The sequence below is a fragment of the Lepisma saccharinum genome, chromosome 16, assembly GCF_977018435.1.
Source record: "Lepisma saccharinum chromosome 16, izLepSacc3.1, whole genome shotgun sequence".
NCBI classification, from domain to species: Eukaryota; Metazoa; Arthropoda; class Insecta; order Zygentoma; family Lepismatidae; genus Lepisma; species Lepisma saccharinum.
This window is the reverse complement of record NC_139244.1, coordinates 15064043-15081174: the sequence shown is the minus strand read 5'-3', so window position 1 is coordinate 15081174 and position 17132 is coordinate 15064043. Positions and strand designations below refer to the sequence as shown.

The following is a 17132-nucleotide window of genomic DNA, read 5'->3' as shown; positions in this document are numbered from 1 at the left end:
ATTAAACAGAGCGCTTCTGTACAGCCAAGACAGCCTTGATTTTTTAAGGCCAAGGCGTGCTATTTCCCGTTTCCTCTCAATGGCCTTAAAATCAGTCAACGCCAAGAGCTGGAGGTTATAAAAAGATCGTCCCAGAGGCGGCAAACAAAAACTTTCTCCGATTACTGTTAATCACTGGCGTACGCAGGGGGAGCTCATGGGGCTACAGCCCTTCCCAAAATTTGGAGAAAATCATTTATTTTTTCAAATTAAAGAAGTAAATAACATGGGGGAAAACAAAGTGGTAAATACTATCTCCCCTTAAATAACCTCCGATTACCCACCTCTGTATCTCCTCCGAGTATCGAAATCGGGGTCCCTTGATTGAATATCACCAGTGTCTTTCAACGCATTTCTTTAATTTATATCACACACACAAACCTGCACCAAGTTATCTTAGTCTCATGAACCTAAAAGTTAGAAAAGCTACGTTAAATAAACTTATCGGTATACATGGGCGTCCGGAAGGGGGGGCCGTGACCCCCTGGAAAATGAAAGTCAACCAAAAATTATGTATTTCACACATATAATTTCATTTTAGCCACAATAATGTGTGTTAATTATTGCATGAACACCATAAATTCAAATTTAAGCAATGTTTTTTTAGGGAAAAACGCTATTTTGGGGGAAAATGTGACTTGTTTGCCCCCACCTGGAAAAAAATATCTCCCTTGCCCCTCCCTGGAAAAAATCCTGCGGACGTCCATGTCGGTATATTATTTTAATAAAAACTATACTGAACACATACTAACAATAACAATTTAGGTTCATTCAAGGATGTCCATAATGCTGAAACTATAATTATTTGAAGTAGAAAATACCAACAGAACTGTTTCATTATGTTAAATTGACTACACAATTAGTGATGTAACATTAATTCAGCCTCTAAAATATAGCTTGTTTCATAGTTCTCATTTAGGAATTTAGTATATATGAATTTTATCACCGTTATTAAACAATATGCTCTATAAAATATTGAAGTATTTTCAAGCCGACGATAGTTCCAAGTAACTACGGAATTATTTCCTATGTAATTGAACTATCCAACTTAGTTTTAAATAGCAATTTTTTTGCTATTAACATTCCCACACACTTTATTCCTTAGTTATGTTACCTCTTACGTGGTCGCAGAATAAATTGCCCATGCATTGGAAATCAGTAGCGGCAATTGAGTGCCAGAAACTTTACGGGGAAGGGAGAGCAAAGTTTACTTTTTGTTGGTAGACAATGCTTAGCATTAAGTGGCAAAAGTGAGGGATTAACCGCCCCCTATGCCCCCCTAATGGCAGTCACTGTTATACTAGAATAAATTATGTGTAGTTTTGAATCTGCTGTATGAAACTATGTTTACATGTAACTTAGTCTCAACCACAGAAGGGAAATAGAGGAGACCTAGTGACACTGAAGTTTGAATTCTTCTAATACAATGATTTTTGGCGAGTCTGGGCGCACATACTCTACGCCCCTCATTCGTACCCATCAATACAATGAAACAGATGAAATGAGGCTTTCTTTTTCAGATTGACTCTCAAGGGTTTTGCTCCCTAGTCAGAGGGCCTGCACACACGTCTATGGCTTGTTTACATGGCATAGTCTCACTTCAGGATATTTTTAGCTGTCACTTTTCTACTTTTAAAGCTTAATCGCAACAATGCGAATGAGCAAGTTGAAATACAGTAGATAACATCGTGCATTATTAACCAGAGTTGAAGCCAAGGAGCTGTGTCTTCACAGTAGCATACGAGACAACACAGTCGAGGTCTGTTGGATTTTTCCATTAGCTTCAAGGTCAAATGTAGCGAAAAATAAATATGTTCCGAACCTTACACCAAGTAAAATATATGTTACTACGCGAGAACAGTGGCGTGCTCAGGATTTTCGTAAGCGGGATATGACAGTAAAAAGGAGTTCTCCAGGATATTATTTGGTGCAGATTTAATAAAAGAAAGGAGAACGTGGAAATTAAATTCCTTGACACGCCACTGCAATTAGCACCCTCTGTGACATAGCAAAGGTTACATGTTCGAATCCCCAGGCTGATCATATACGAGTTTCTTTGAGTGTCCCTGCATAAATTTAATTTACATCGTCGCTGATTTTAGCTAGAAAGTTTTTGGCGAGTAACCTCAGTTTCGAAATATGGCAAAGTTTATTTTATACACAAATGTTAATATAATGTGACTGAATTTGTGCATCACAATCGCTTGGTTAGTTAAATGAGGCGTTGCGGATATTAGGAGTGAACTCGACAAAGATATATTTTTATTTTATTGGTGGATCATGTACTCCGTACATTGAAGACTGTAGGAACTCTTGCACAGGGGCGTGCCGGATTTTCGAGAGGGGGTGGGGTTACGCATACTTTCTCAATCATCAACCCTCATTTAACATCTTTTTCGGTAACTGTTCCGATTGTTTTATTTCTTTTTTACAAATTGTAGCTGGAAGACTAATCATAGATTTTTGGAAATCATTGTCACACGAAATTTGAACCTTCCTTAAAGTGATTAGCACTATTTGGATTTCGAAAAAAGTTATTTATGTTGAAAAAGAAAAACTTTAAAATTACCTTACGCAAGCATGCATGCTTCCCATGGACAATGTATTTTCCGTTGACAAGCGACTAAGTATCGTGACCGCGTTTGTTAGAACCTGTCCCGTTTCCCGCGCTAGGGATCGCTCGACAATTTCGGTGCCAATGAGAAACTAGGAAAAAATCGTCTGCTGGACAGCGAGGAGCGAATGGAAGCCAGAAGAGAGGCGCTTACGTAGACGCTGTTGCCACGTGGCGTATTTTAATTGGCTGCCTGGCTTTGACTTTCCCCAGCACCGAGAAAAGCCAGCGATCAGCTAGCGCGGGAACCGTGACAGGTTGTAACAAACGCGGTATAGTGGGAATTAATGTATAAGTAAATCGGAACCTTAGAATGCATTTAGGGACTTTATTTAATACGAAGAGAACTAAACCTGGCCTGCCTAACCTAACTACGAAAGCATATATTGAACAAACAGGCACGTATCCAGGAATTTCTTTCGGGGGGGGGGCTCAACACAATTTTTTAAGGGGTATAGTAATAACCTCACAATTGTATGTTCAAGACCAGTGGTGGCAATTGGGTTCCAAAACGGGGGGGGGGGGGGTGCGGAGGGCGTTGTAAGGAAAGTTTACTTTCTCTTGGTAGACAAGGCTTAACATTAAGAGGTCATAATGTTGAAGCAAGAAAATAAAAATGGGGAGCAACTATCCCTTAAATCGTCGCCACTGTAAGGCTGTCATTGTAATCAGAACGTGAAATCTGAACATTTTTTACCACTCGGCTCCTCTGTTTCCATGCATTAACATTGTGTGCCGGAACCATCTCAGTATGTGTGTTTGTCCATTTCTTATCATCAGGCATAGAAACATCTACGGTGTCAGTGTTTTTACGAAGCTGTTACACATGCACGGGATGGACAATTCACTCGACAACAAGAGATTCAAATTGTGGGCTGCGAACTGGACGCAGACAGCTCTCGAATATTTTTCTCTGATTCGAGCCTGAACACCACTAATGTGTCTTGTCCTCCCATGTTTGCAGCTCTTATAAAAGCCGAACCCCACCAAATTGTTCGCATTCAGGAATTAGCACCCACAAGTGTTCAAAAATGCCTGTCACAGCTTCCTCTGTCTTGTTATATATCGGCACGAATCAAAGGAAGTCTTCTCTAATACAGGTGGATCGCGAAACAATTACTGCACAGTGAAAAACCTTCCGTTCCCAACATATCTAATGTTTCGTCTCCAGTGACGTGCCCAAGGGAGAGTTGGTGAGTTCATAACCCCATTTGACCCAGTAATAATAATAAAAAAATAAATAAAAAAGAGGAACGTCAAAGACAGGAAAAAATGGCAAAATCAGGACTGACCATTAAAAATAGTATGCGTAACCCCTCTCCCTTCCGAAAATCCTGGGCACGCCTCTCTTTATCTCGGACATTTTTTTTAAAATCAACTCACCAGAAGATTTTATCATTCCGTATTGGAGATTGAAGTAAGATGAGTTCTTCCTGCAGGTTTGGATATGATCCTTTAGGGTGCTGTCGTCTGCCTGCCTTCACACCTAACCTTAACAAGGCCCTAATTTTCCATCCTTGTGGCTTGCATTTTCAAGACTTAGGAAGGTTTCAGACCGAAGGGACATGCGATACATGTCGATTGAAATGGGCCAATCAACAGCGACGTATGGGCCAATCAACAGCGACGTTTCACACCGTAGCGACACAAAAGGCCTCACAAATCTAATCTTCAGGCGACACGGTGTGAAATCTCCCTTATTAGGCCACTGTTATTGTCACCTCGAAGTAGTAGCTCTTGTTGACAACAGAAAAAAATTCTCCTCAACCGGTGGGAATGCTCCTCAGTTTTCTTCTCTCCTATATTTTCTGTGCTTGTTCACTATACAGGCAACACCTTATGATTTGATATACACAGGACATGTACTACTATGTAGACATTTTAACGAAAAATCGGTTGAAGACAAGGATGGCTAGGTGGCTCAGTTGGTAGAGCCCTGATTTAGGTCCTGGTAGAGCCTGCAATTTCCACCTAAAATGTCTACATATGCAACATCTTCTTGCTTTCTCTTCTCGACATTCATAAAATTTTCGGCTGTCTCTTTATGGTAGTTAAGTGTTTGAATGTGTTTCGAACCCAGTAGGCTTAAACAAAAGTATTTTTTATACCATGAAATTCTCGGACTGCATATACGAAATTTAGTTCTGGCAAAACTAAATCATCACTCAAAACTTTGCTTTTCAGTTGATCTATGCAGTTTATTTCTGTTTTAATAAACCACTCCAATATCCGGTACTGCTGAAATATTCACTTTAGAGAGAGACCTTGGATCTCCTCGGCCCTCGAACCGAACTTGCACTACACTGAGGCCCCGGAAATTCTGCTGTCGTCAATGTCTTCATTTTCGAATCACTATATCTTATAAAGCAATCAGAGGATGCTGACTGATCTGATCACCAACGACTGTATGAATTGTCACACTTACCTCTGAAATCTCATTAATCGATTCTTTGTACAGATCAACCGAAAAATTGAATCCACGTATTTATATCCTCATTATATTCTACAACGTTCCGCAGATAAAACGATTTGTTAATATTGCCAGTAATTGACTCCTTCTCTCATTCAAGAACGTACCCTCTCCCGCCTTCCAGAGATTAGAAATTACAACGAATCGCCCTACGTGTGGCACTACCTTTGTTGTGCAGCTTCCAAATGCTGACAAGTCTCTACAATAGTGCTCAAGTGCGCTGCGACAACACCGAAAGCGCAAGAAAAGTTTACGTGCAATATTATCAACAAACAGGGTTATAGAATATTTCTCCGTCTTGCCTCGATAATTGTCTATCTCCTTAAATCATTGTCACATTATTGAAGAAGCCAAAAACCTAATTTTATGTAACAAACTAAAAATAATTCCTGGGGAGAGGGTCGAGCCCCCTGTGCCCCATCTTGGATACGTGGTATTATCAATAACAGGGTTACGAAACATTCTCAGTCTTCCCTCGATAATTATTTCTCTCCTTAAATTATTGTCACATTATTTTATTTCACACCACAAGAAACCAAAACCTCATTTTATCTAGTGTAAACCTAAAACTTTCGGGGGGGCTCGAGCCCCCTAAGCCCCCCTCTGGATACGTGCCTGTGAACAAAATCTGGTACTAATTTACTATTCCACAAACAGATTTCTTCATTTTTACACAAGAAACTACTTACGGTAATAAGTTCCTGTAGCATTGTCTAACATCTGGAATGTGTTTTCTGTCATGTGGGAATGTATCATAGCGTAAATTCATTATTTTTGTTGAAAAGTAATTCTCCAACGCACAATAGCCTTTGGCGCGTACACCTCCGTAGATTATTGCGCGTCGTGCTTGTGTTTTGTCGATTGCAGGGTTTCCAACCACGCTATTGTTTTCCGAAAGGATGACTTGTCGTGGATGCGTGGTGAAATTCATACCGGGTGTGGAAGATCCACTGGATTTTGTAATTTGGTACTTGACAAAATGGTAGCCCCACAAACCATTGACGGATAGCCCCACGAACCATTCCCGGCAAAGTTAGGTTAGGCAAGCATAGTTAAAATTTTGTTCGTAAAATAATGCGAAGCGGCTTAAAAAATCCACTTGAAGAGTATTTTTTTGGGTTACGAAGATTGTACTGCATCGACAAAACGAGCACGACGCGCGATAATCTACGAAGGTGTACGCGCCATACTGTTTCTTACGCAAACGAAACAACGCAAATAAAGAAGTACTCGTAATGTGAAAAATTGAAATTACTTTAATAAAAAAAAACGTGAATACACCTTCAAGAATGTTCCGCGAAGCAGATAGGTAAGTACGAATGTGAAAAGTGACGAAACTAAGAAGTTACATGTGTTTGTGGAATAGTAAATTTTTACCCAAAATCTTTAGTCGCTAGAACTCCGCAGTAAATCGAAATATGTTAAAATTGAATTCGTAGCATAATGAAATCGCAATAAAACAAAAGGAAATTTAACCCACTGCACGTACGTACAGCAAGATAGATGCGAAAACTGGTGATTCTCGCAACTTATTTTTAGAGTTTGCCCCTAATATGTAAATATCCTAACTTCCCTAGAAGGAAGTGTATAAGCAACATCTAACTAAAGCTTATAGCTTTTTATTTACATCAGATAGTTTTGTGTATCTACACTGTAAAAAGTTGACTGAAGAAATTACTGTCTTCTAAGACCTTTACCCGACTTCCCTGCCGAAGTGGTGAAAGCACAGCGCTCTACGACGCCAGGGGTGCCGCGTTTGAATGGACGCTCTTTATGAAGTGTCCTTTCATCAATTGCATCATATCACTCATCGTTGCGATTAGTCAAATGTGGCAGAAAAGCGAAGTAAAATAACCTAATTCAATCAATCTAAGATCAATATCCGCTTCCATTCATCTACCGTAAAAAAATTGTAAATGGTAACATTAATTATATCCGACACACATTAAAATCTGATATTTTGTGTTTCACATTGTTCGTACTTACCAATAGTTCAAGGTGCCATTATGCTTTTTACACGAAAGCAAACAATTTTTCACATATACAGTAGTTTTTGTTATTCCTCTTCTCGCTTCCGTAACACACAACATGGCGGGCAGAGGTTATAGGTATGCAGTGTTTCCAACCTTCTTCACCGAAAAATGCCTACTATCGTGTTCGTCACGTGTGCAAATTGTACATTATGCACGGGTAGCTGACGGATAGTCCCACGAACCATTCACGGATAGCCCCACGAACCATTTCCGATAAGGTTAGGTTAGGCAAGCATAGTTTTTTAAAAAAGGGGTTTGAAACACTAACGGGGGTTAAGTCATCAAACGTATGCAGCATCCGGTTCACGTAGCGAAAGCAATGGCAGTTGTGCGTCGGCGAGATATTTCTCTTGAAAAATGCATGATTTCCCGGTCAAATAGATTCCACGATGAAAGAAAATACCTCGACGAACGTTGGAAACCTTAGAGAAACTCATTTCTGTTAAGTAGTTTCTTCTGTAAAAATGAAGATATAACGAACTGTTACCAAAAAAAATTACATTGTATATGCTTTAAGCATTAATGGCCATTACATACTTTAATTCGATATCATGCATGGTAAACATTGAAACTTAAATTTAAAAAAAAAAAAAAACTGTTGGGCTCGCCAGTTTGTAAATTGACAGACCCTAGAATATTGTCAAATGCGTTAACTTCTAACAGTTTTAGACCGTAAGTCTTCCTGCCCCATTCCCCCCCCCCCCTTCCCCATATTTAGCTCCTGTTCTCAGAAAAAGCATGTTTCGAAACACCCTGGCAGAAAGCAAAAGAACAAGATTACATAAAAATGACTTACCTACGTCTCCATTCAAATAACTCGGCTAAAAAGTGGCCACAGGTGAAACCTGGTTTCCCGCAAAAGATATTTGCCATGAGTTGGATCCGATCAAGAGTAATGCCACTTTCACCTGCAGCTATTCTGTTTGGACGCAGATAAGCACGTGCTGGTGCTTGGGTACTGACCAAGGCCTACTGACATTAACTGAAACTGGGAGAGGAAGTTCGAACAAGCCTTAAAACATACGGAAGCACCACTTTAGTCATGTTATCAAAAATAAAATGAAATATATATTTATTAATTACACTGGCCACTGCAGACATCTGCCTTTGTACAACAAAATGTTTTTTTAATGTTTTTATTATATCAGGGCTGTAGGCATTAGGCTACGCATGATTATTTTTCGGAGGGGGTGGAACTGTAAAGGTGGATATCACGTAGTTGCGTTCTAGGGGGTGTGAGTTATGCATCATAAAATACTTTGTAACTTTCATTTTAAAATTTGTTCAAAGGGGAAAAAATGGTAATTTGGATCATTTTAAGGCGTCCATTTACTACTTCAGTTTTTCCGAGTTCTTTACTGCTTTCATTTGAAAATTTGTATTTTTTCAAAATTTCGGAAGGAGCTGTAACCCTATCCTCCTCCCTGCGTAGGCTAGTGGATGTAGGTGGGATTGTGTGTCTGAGGTCCAAATTTAGATACACAACTAGGGCTAGAATTTTGTGGATCAATCAATAAATTACCAAAAAATACCGAAAAAGCAATGCATTTATGACCTAAACAACTTTTTTTTTACAGAATTAGCAAAAATATTACTTCTTATATTCAGTATGGTACAAATAAAGAATTTAAACCAGGAAGCTCATAATTTATGACCTCTAAAATATAAAGATAAATGATTCAAATCTTTTCTCCCGTCTTACTCTGGATATGTTTATCTCTCTCTATCTTTTCTCTATCTCTTTCTTTCTTCCCTCTCTCCATGGGCACCCGGAAGGGGGGCAAGGGGGTCCGTGCCCCCCTTGAAAAATGAAAGTCAACCAAAAATTATGTATTTCACACATATAATTTTATTTTAGCCACAATAATATGTGTTACTTATTGCATGAACACCATAAATTCAAATTTAAGAAATGTTTTTTTTTAAAGGAACAACACTATTTTTGGGAAACATGTGCCTTGTTTGCCCCCCCAGGAAAAAATACCTTCCTTGCCCCTCCCTGGAAAAAATCCTGCGGACTTCCATGTCTCTCTCCTTTTCTCTCGCTTCCTCTGCCTGTTTCTTTCTCGCTCCTTTCCCTCTTTCCCTCTGCCTGTTTCTCTCTCTACATTTCTTTCTATCTCTCTGTTTCTCTTTCTTTTGGTTTCACAGGGCCTCCCCGATGGCGCAGTGGTAGCGTCGTCGCCTTGTAATCAAAGGGTCCCGGGTTCGATACCTGGTGGAGGCACATAGTGGTTCGGATTCCACTTTAAACTAGGTTCAGTCCCGATTAGCCTTACTGTGCACAAAGTGGACTTAAAACACTAAATCAACCAACCAATCTTTTAGTTTCAGTCATTTTTTTTCTCTTTCTGGATCGTTTCCTTTCATTCGCTAAGTCAATGTGGACGAATGAAAGAAACACAACCTCAAACTCTCCAAATCAATTCTCGCTGAGACCTAATAGCAGTGATACGCTTCCGTCTTAACCTGTAGGTCCGTTAATTCGTACCCAGTATTGAATGCCTAAAATCAATGTATTTGCATTTTTGTTATTTAGACGCGATTAGCTGCCATTTTGACCAATGGGAACCATGAGGATGAGTAATCATTAGATGATTGATTGGTTTGGTTTGTTTAACTTCGCCTTTCTTCCACTTTTGGCTAAACGCGAAGAATTTGAATAATTGAATTGTTGTTTTAAGTCCATTTTATTCACAGTTAGGTTAATCGGGACTAGATCTACAATTTAGAGTGGGATACGAACCACTGTGCAACGTGCCTCCGCCGGGTATCGACCTAATCCCGAAGATGGCGATGAGAAAGGATTAGATGAAATTGATGACTAGACACTCAAACTAAGACAGACCAAATCAATCGGTTTTTCTGTTCAAAAAAAACCTTCTGAACTAACTGAATTTCATTTGTGTTCTTGACAATAAACGATGCCAAACTAGGGCGGGGGTCGACTCCTCCCTCTCCAAAAGTCATAGAAATACGAATACAATACCAGTATGAAATTGTTTACTGCAGGGGTTACAAACTTTTTCGTTTCACGGCGCCCGTAGTGTTTCAAGATTTTCCCGCGGCGTCCAGGTCAGAATATAAGCCTATCTAACACTTGCAACGCTCAGTTAGTGTGGTTAGGTTGCTTGCCTTAAGTTAAAAAAAATAAATACATATTTCAAATTCATAAACATTTTACATGGAAAAAGTACTAAATAAGCACATATTTTGAACAATCATATCATTTCAGTGAAAATATTGGAACATTTCGCGGCGGCCCTCTGAGCCAGTCAAGGCGCCCCAGGGCACAATTTACTCAAGTTTTGCGAAGCCTTAAGTTGTATAACCAGACAGGAAACGGCATTAATAAATAACAACTATTTTTTCCGGAAATTACCAGTACTTCCAGAGAAAAATATTTTTACGTTTCGAGCAACAAGGTCAAGACGTAAATATAGTCACGTGCAGTTAGCTCTTCACCAAGTGCGTTGCCTCTGACGCAGATAGCGATCAGAGTGGTATTCATCGTTCTTCAAGTGTGCTCAGAACATGGTCAAAGGAACACAAGAGCCGTTCTGCGTGATCTGACGGGAGAGAATTCGTTGGCAATTCACCAACGTCAAACTAAGCTGGCCTAAAGCATTAATCATATAACTACTATTGCCAGTAAGTCTAAGCCACAGGGGCCTCCCCGATGGCGCAGTGGTAGCGTCGTCGCCTTGTAATCAAGGGGTCCCGGGTTCGATACCCGGTGGAGGCACAAGTGGTTCGGATCCCACTTTAAACTGTAGGTCCAGTCCCGATTAGCCTTAGTGTGCATAAAGTGGACTTAAAACACCAAATCAATCCAATCTAAGCCACAGCCCACAAATATTGAAAAAAAGGTACTATACTTGTGGAAAAAGGGAATACCAGTACCTTTGTCTAAACATAGACCCTCCCGTATAAAAGAAATCTACAGAGCCAGAGATTAAGAAGATTAAGAACTGGATATGATAGAGGACCTTGTCCTTGATAAGGGTAGACATCGCCAATCCCTTTACACAGGACACTGGCCTACGCAGGATTTTTTTCCGAGAGGGGCTGGAATTGTGGAGGTGAATCTGCTTTCTGGGGAACGGTAGGTATACACAATAATATTTGGTATATTTATAGAACTTTCTACTCTCAAAAATGGCAATTGGAGATCATTTTAATGGGACTTTGCATTTACCACTCTGGATTTTCCAAAGTTCTTCACTGCTTTTATTTGAAAATGTCAATTTTCTCAATGTTTCGGAGGAGGCTGTAGCCCCATCAGACCCCCATCCTCTCTAATTGCGAAGATGAGGATGGGTGATGATATGATGGAATTGGTGGGGAGACACTCACAAAGAAGCCCACTGCCCAGGCTGGATTCGAACCCATCACCCCTGGCGTCGTAGCGCACTGTGCTAACCACTCCGTCACAGAGGTCGGCTTCAGCTGTATGTTAAAATATATAGTACCATGAATTAATAAAATTTAAGATGGCACCTAAATTATGTAATGAATATTTTTAATGTAAAGAAAATATATAATTTATAAGCAACATTAAGTTATATATAACTTACACACACACAGACATACAAGGTTGGTCGCCCAATCCCAAACACATTAACCTATAGTTACGTCCTTGACCGCTTCATCAATTTCATCTAATCATCTGTTCATCCTCATCGTCGCGCTTATTCTAAAGATGCAGGAAAGTGCCGTCAATGTGATTAATGTCTCCGACTCTTTTCCTTCATTTTCGTCCTACTTTTGTTACTTTCTTCTTTACCCATGGCCTTCGTTAAACGTATCATCCCAACATTCGCTGGGCGACTAGGGAAGCATCTCCTATTTCATGTGCATAGGCGCACCAAAGCCGAGGGTATGGGATAACCCTCCCTGATTTGGACTTCATTTGACTGAAAGAATCAGACATTATAATTATTTCTCTCCATATTCCTATTCATGGTTGCACAAAATCTATTTTTTAACTGTTGAACCCATTCGCTTAAGATTCTATGGGTGCACCTATGCGCACGCCACCAATATTTCGGTTTACCCAATGGTGGACAAACACGGCATGAATAAAGCAAATAAAAGTATTTGAAAAACAGTTTCATCTTTTTTTGAAAGGTGTTATTGACCAGGAGCAAAGGGCGACCGCTTCAAAACAGTACAGACTCAACAACCAGTGTTCATTTCATTTTCAGCAATCATTCTACTATCGTGCTACAATGAGCTTCTTATCATGTAATTAGTACAATTATAAACATTTTTGAAACACGATAATCCAGTTTCAACTGCATAAAAGCCTTCCTAGTTCATTCAACTTCATGTGTGGGATGAATAAAAGTGATGTCTACAAACAGAACTTCTTGAGATAAAACATTTCAAGGTTCACAGGATCCACGAAACTTACCCAATCGGAGAGCACTTCCAGACAAGGGAGTCGTTTAGGCGGAATGAATCTTATTGGTTTATTGATAGTACTGAAAGTTATGTTGACTCAGCACGATGGAATATTTGAATAAGTAACATTGTAGCCGACTCAGGAGAAATTGGTGATGATAAGGGAGCTTTCAGACCAAAGCAACACACAGGCGTTTCACACCGAAGTTACAAGCGATACAAGTCCTTTCAGTCTATTTACGCAGACGATACCCAGTTATATTTCTCAGGTAATTACGCGTCGTTGGAACATAAGCTTCAGTCACTAAATTCTGACTTGAACATGGTCAGTAACTGGTGTGTATAAATCCAGGAAAATCCACTTCCATGATCATTGGTTCTAATTATTCAAGGTCGTTAATTAAAAATATTAAGATCGAGCTCAAAATAAACAATTTGCCCATTGTCAGGAATAACTGCTAAAAATCTTGGTCTGATTTTTGACAAGATATTTGACTGGACAGAACATGTAAAGACGCGTAGGAAAGCTTATGGAACACTCAGGAATCTGAATCGTTTCCGTGACTTCCTCCCTATGGAATGCAAGCTAAGACTCATCCAAGCATTAATCTACTCATTATTCGACTATTGTGATAATGTTTACGGCCCTCAACTCTCGCAAAAGCTCAGTAAAAAATACAAATGGTGCAAAATGCGTGCTTCAGATATATTTTTTAAGCAAAAAGGTCTGATCATATTCTTCCATTTTAAAATAATAATCAGGTTCTTACCATGGCAAACAGAAGGAAGTTGCACTATCTCTGTTTTATCCGCTGCATACTGACAGAAGGTAAACCGCAGTACCTGTTCGAGAAAATGCATTCCCGTAAGGAAATCCATCAGTATGTTACTCGTAAGCGACTTACCCCATCATTCTACCACGGCCTACAAATCATCTTTCTCCTTTTCGGCTCCCAAAGCATGGAATGCATTGCCTGCGAACGTCGCAAGTATAAACAACCCATTAAACTTCAAAGGTAAAGTAAAAGATCTGCTGTTAATAGAACAATGGCAGAGTCGGGGCACATACTGTAGGTATCAAGTCACTATATGGAATTGTATTATTGTATTATTATTACTATTGTCTTTTGTATTTGTAGTTACACTTTTTGTATGCAACTAATTTCTGTGATTTTTTTTCTTGTTCTTGTATCTGTGTATTATTTTACATTTAGCTTACTGCTTGATATGCAGTTTACCTTACCTTATATGTATTATCATATTTACAAGGGTTAGGAGGCAGATCAGCCCTTGGCTGAACCTCGCCCGCTTAATAAAGAATTTTCTTATTATTATTTATTATTATTATAAGAACACATCATTCGCCGGGCAAACAACAGAGGCGAAACGATGCAAGCCATTGAAAAAAACGGTTCAGTTCGAGCAACACATGCAGCTTGTAGTGTCGCTTCGGTCTGAAAGATCCCTCAAGTACACATTCGCACCCTCCTCAAAGTGATGAACGCCACTTAAATTGAAACCAGAAAGAAATACGCGTACAATGCACCCTTCTTATTGGAGGAAAAATTTTCGATGTATTATTAAAAATTAAACATTGTTATTTATACATTTCTATGCGATTACTCTAAAATGTTAGAAAACCGTCTTGAAATAAAAATAAATGACTAATAAACATATAGCCACTATCTTAATATTAAAATGTAATTAATAAGCAATTATTATTGATAAATTTCTAATAAACAGATGACATATATTTTCAAACAATGATTTAAACAACTCAAAAGTAATGTGTTCACACAAGTTGTAAAAGCTAATGAAAATTAAAAACATGCCGAGCACCGTTGCGGAATGGTAAGCACAGCACACTACGACGCCAAGGCTCCCAGGTTCGATTCCCGGCCTGGGCATGGTTGTTATATTTGTGCGTGTCTCTTCATCCATACCATCACTCATCCTAAACGTCGCGATTAGCTAAAAGTGGCAGAAAAGCGACGTTAAGTGACAAAAATAAAAGTAAGATGAAACAAAAAATCACCGTCTCAGTAAAAATCAATAAAATAATAAGAAATGTGTATTAATATTTTAAAATATCTGACAATACCTTCCGAAATTAATATAAATATATTTTGAAAAATGTAAAGAGCTGTGGATAAATCACTTCTGTTTAGTTACCGCAGTGGCGCTAACTTATATGGTCCCGTTGTTGTTATTATTATTCGTGGTGGGGTGGTTATTAAAGTAAGTAGCTACTATGGCTAAATAAAGATTTTTTTTAAAAAAGTTAGGATGTTGGTGGCCACTAATATCATAATATCATATCATATTACATAGTACATGGAAGGGTAGCTTCATGATTTTTTTTGTGAATTTATAATTTAAGTTTTTGAGCCCACCCAATGTTTTTGAAAAGTTTGTGCCATGTATACAGGGCATATGCATTTCTTCTGCATTTATTACCGCCTCGAAGCTTATACATCCAGTTGAATTAACGACAGATGTGATCATATGATGATGATGTTTGAGAATCTTTTTCTTATATGAAAGCAGTAAAAAATACTCGGGAAAACCAAAGTGGCAACTGAAAACCCCTTTAAAATGAACACCAATTACCATTTTCGTCTTTGGACAACTTTTAAACAAATGTTAAAATGGTAATATTGAAATATTTTATTGTGTATTCCCCCTCTCAGAATGCACCACCTTTACAATTCAAGCCACCTACGATTCTACGAAATAAAATCCTGCGGTCAAGGCCGTGTTCAATCCAACCCCCTCAAATATCACTTTTATATGATAATTAAAAGTACCCCCTGAAAATATTCCCCGTTGCATATGCATTCATTCTTTCCTGGTGCCGTCACTGATTAATTAGTGTATTGCATTTAAGTTCCGTGGGAACTGAAGGTTCATAATACGTAGATGCTCTGGACCCCAATTGAATGACTGTTAAACATTTACAGTACTTAGTACTACGTCGCTAACATGGTTTGTTTATTTTGTTTGGTGTTATGGTCAAGTGCGAGAATGGTATAATTATAGCTGTTTCCACTGACCTTGCACTGCATTTACCATGGTTGGGAGAAAACGTGATGGGTCACGATGACCTTAGGAAGATTTTACAAGATGCTATTGTACACAATTAAAATAAACCTTAACACAAACCGTCGAATTGAAGGTTAGGTGAGGTAGGTGATATTTTTGGTGTTGATAATTTTGTGTTAAGACATAAGACCGAATTCTTGACGCAAGTCACTTGGAAGATAGCCGGCTATCATCAACGCCCTCTGCATCTTGACATTCTGCCAACTTGAGCAATTTAAAAGCGTAGCCACAAGCTTTCAGCCGGTTGGTGTGTGACAGCTAATTTCAGCCTCAACACGGAGTCTGCTCGGAGGGAAAGTGTTGGAGTGAAGTAGCCAGCCATCAGCGAAAACTTTTTCGCCACGACGAAGAGTTTTCCAGGCAGATCGCTACGTAGCGCCACTGTCTTGCACTCCTCGTTTTATCAATAAAAAGCACCATGGGAAATCGCTCGCGCCAAATCCCTGCGACGAATGGTACTTGCAATGGAAACATGGCAGATAACCACATCGAGGTGAACGGAGAATTGCCGGCTACGCCGAGAAAGAGGCCTAGAACTGATACATCTACAACAGTTACTGTAGTGTTAGGAGCACAATGGGGAGACGAAGGGAAGGGGAAAATTGTAGATTTATTAGCAACACAAGCGGACATCGTTTGCCGGTGTCAGGTGAGTAACTAATTTGGCTTTTTCGTTATTTTCATTAGGTAGCTTTAACGTAAACTATGAAATTCGTTAGTTTCTTTCAATCAGAAGACGTTTCTTGACATTATATGTTAAAGAGAGAAAACAGCATAATTGTGCAAAATGTGTGCACTAGTGCTGTATGAGTCTCTTTTCGCCAATTTTGTACGTGTAAATCTACCGGTAGAAATGACCTAAAATTATTAGAGAAAGTCCAGCATGTACCGTATGTTTTTGTGGTGTAAAGTTGTCAGTCGTAAGCAACATTTCTTTTCAGTGCATGTTAAGTGGAAACTTAAACGGATAGACCTTTTTTTGGGTAGGACAAATTCGCACTTCCTAACAAGTAATGATCAGTGTTTAAATACATTTTATCTTGTAAAATAATAATTTCACTATTGGAGAAAGTTTCATTCAATTCGAGGCAAATATTTGTTTTACCTGTTGTTAAGAAACAAGGTTAGTTGACAGTCATTTTTATCAAATAGTTGTGTGTTCAATTTTTGGTGAGGGGGGGGGGGCAAATTTTTTACGTTCAGATCCTATCTAAAAATTGCAGGCTCAGAAAGGTTTGAAGACAGGTGTGCGGGGACGACCCCTTCGATTTTTTCGTGTATTCCTCCCATTAAAGATTCGAAGTTCTCTTTAAGCACAAAAAGGCTAATCGGGACCGCCTACAGTTTAAAGTGGGATCTTAAATTGTAGTGTTTCCAAAGTGATATCGAAAGCGCAGGAATGTGTATTTACGGTATAATAATAAATCGTAGAAAATTTGAGAAAGAGAATATTCGTTTTCTGACAATC

The 17132-nt window shown here is 39.0% G+C and overlaps 2 protein-coding genes across 3 annotated transcripts in view; one reads left to right on the top strand and one right to left on the bottom strand.

The window, feature by feature from the left end:
- The window catches only part of LOC146000276 (G2/mitotic-specific cyclin-B-like), a 35995-nt gene extending 27862 nt beyond the window's left edge, over positions 1-8133 (bottom strand). Inside the window, exon 1 of one of the 2 annotated variants that reach the window (XM_083137753.1) lies at positions 7953-8133. The gene's annotated coding sequence lies outside the window, so the exon portion shown is untranslated. Of the gene's footprint in view, positions 1-323; positions 344-7952 lie in introns of those variants that run through there. The other variant, XM_083137754.1, reaches the window with a different exon arrangement.
- A 7750-nt stretch (positions 8134-15883) lies between these two features.
- The window catches only part of Adss (adenylosuccinate synthetase), a 52886-nt gene continuing 51637 nt past the window's right edge, over positions 15884-17132 (top strand). The window contains exon 1 of the mRNA XM_083137751.1: positions 15884-16313. Coding sequence (XP_082993877.1) covers positions 16083-16313 — 231 coding nt within the window. The 5' untranslated portion in view covers positions 15884-16082. The remainder of the gene's footprint in view (positions 16314-17132) is intronic.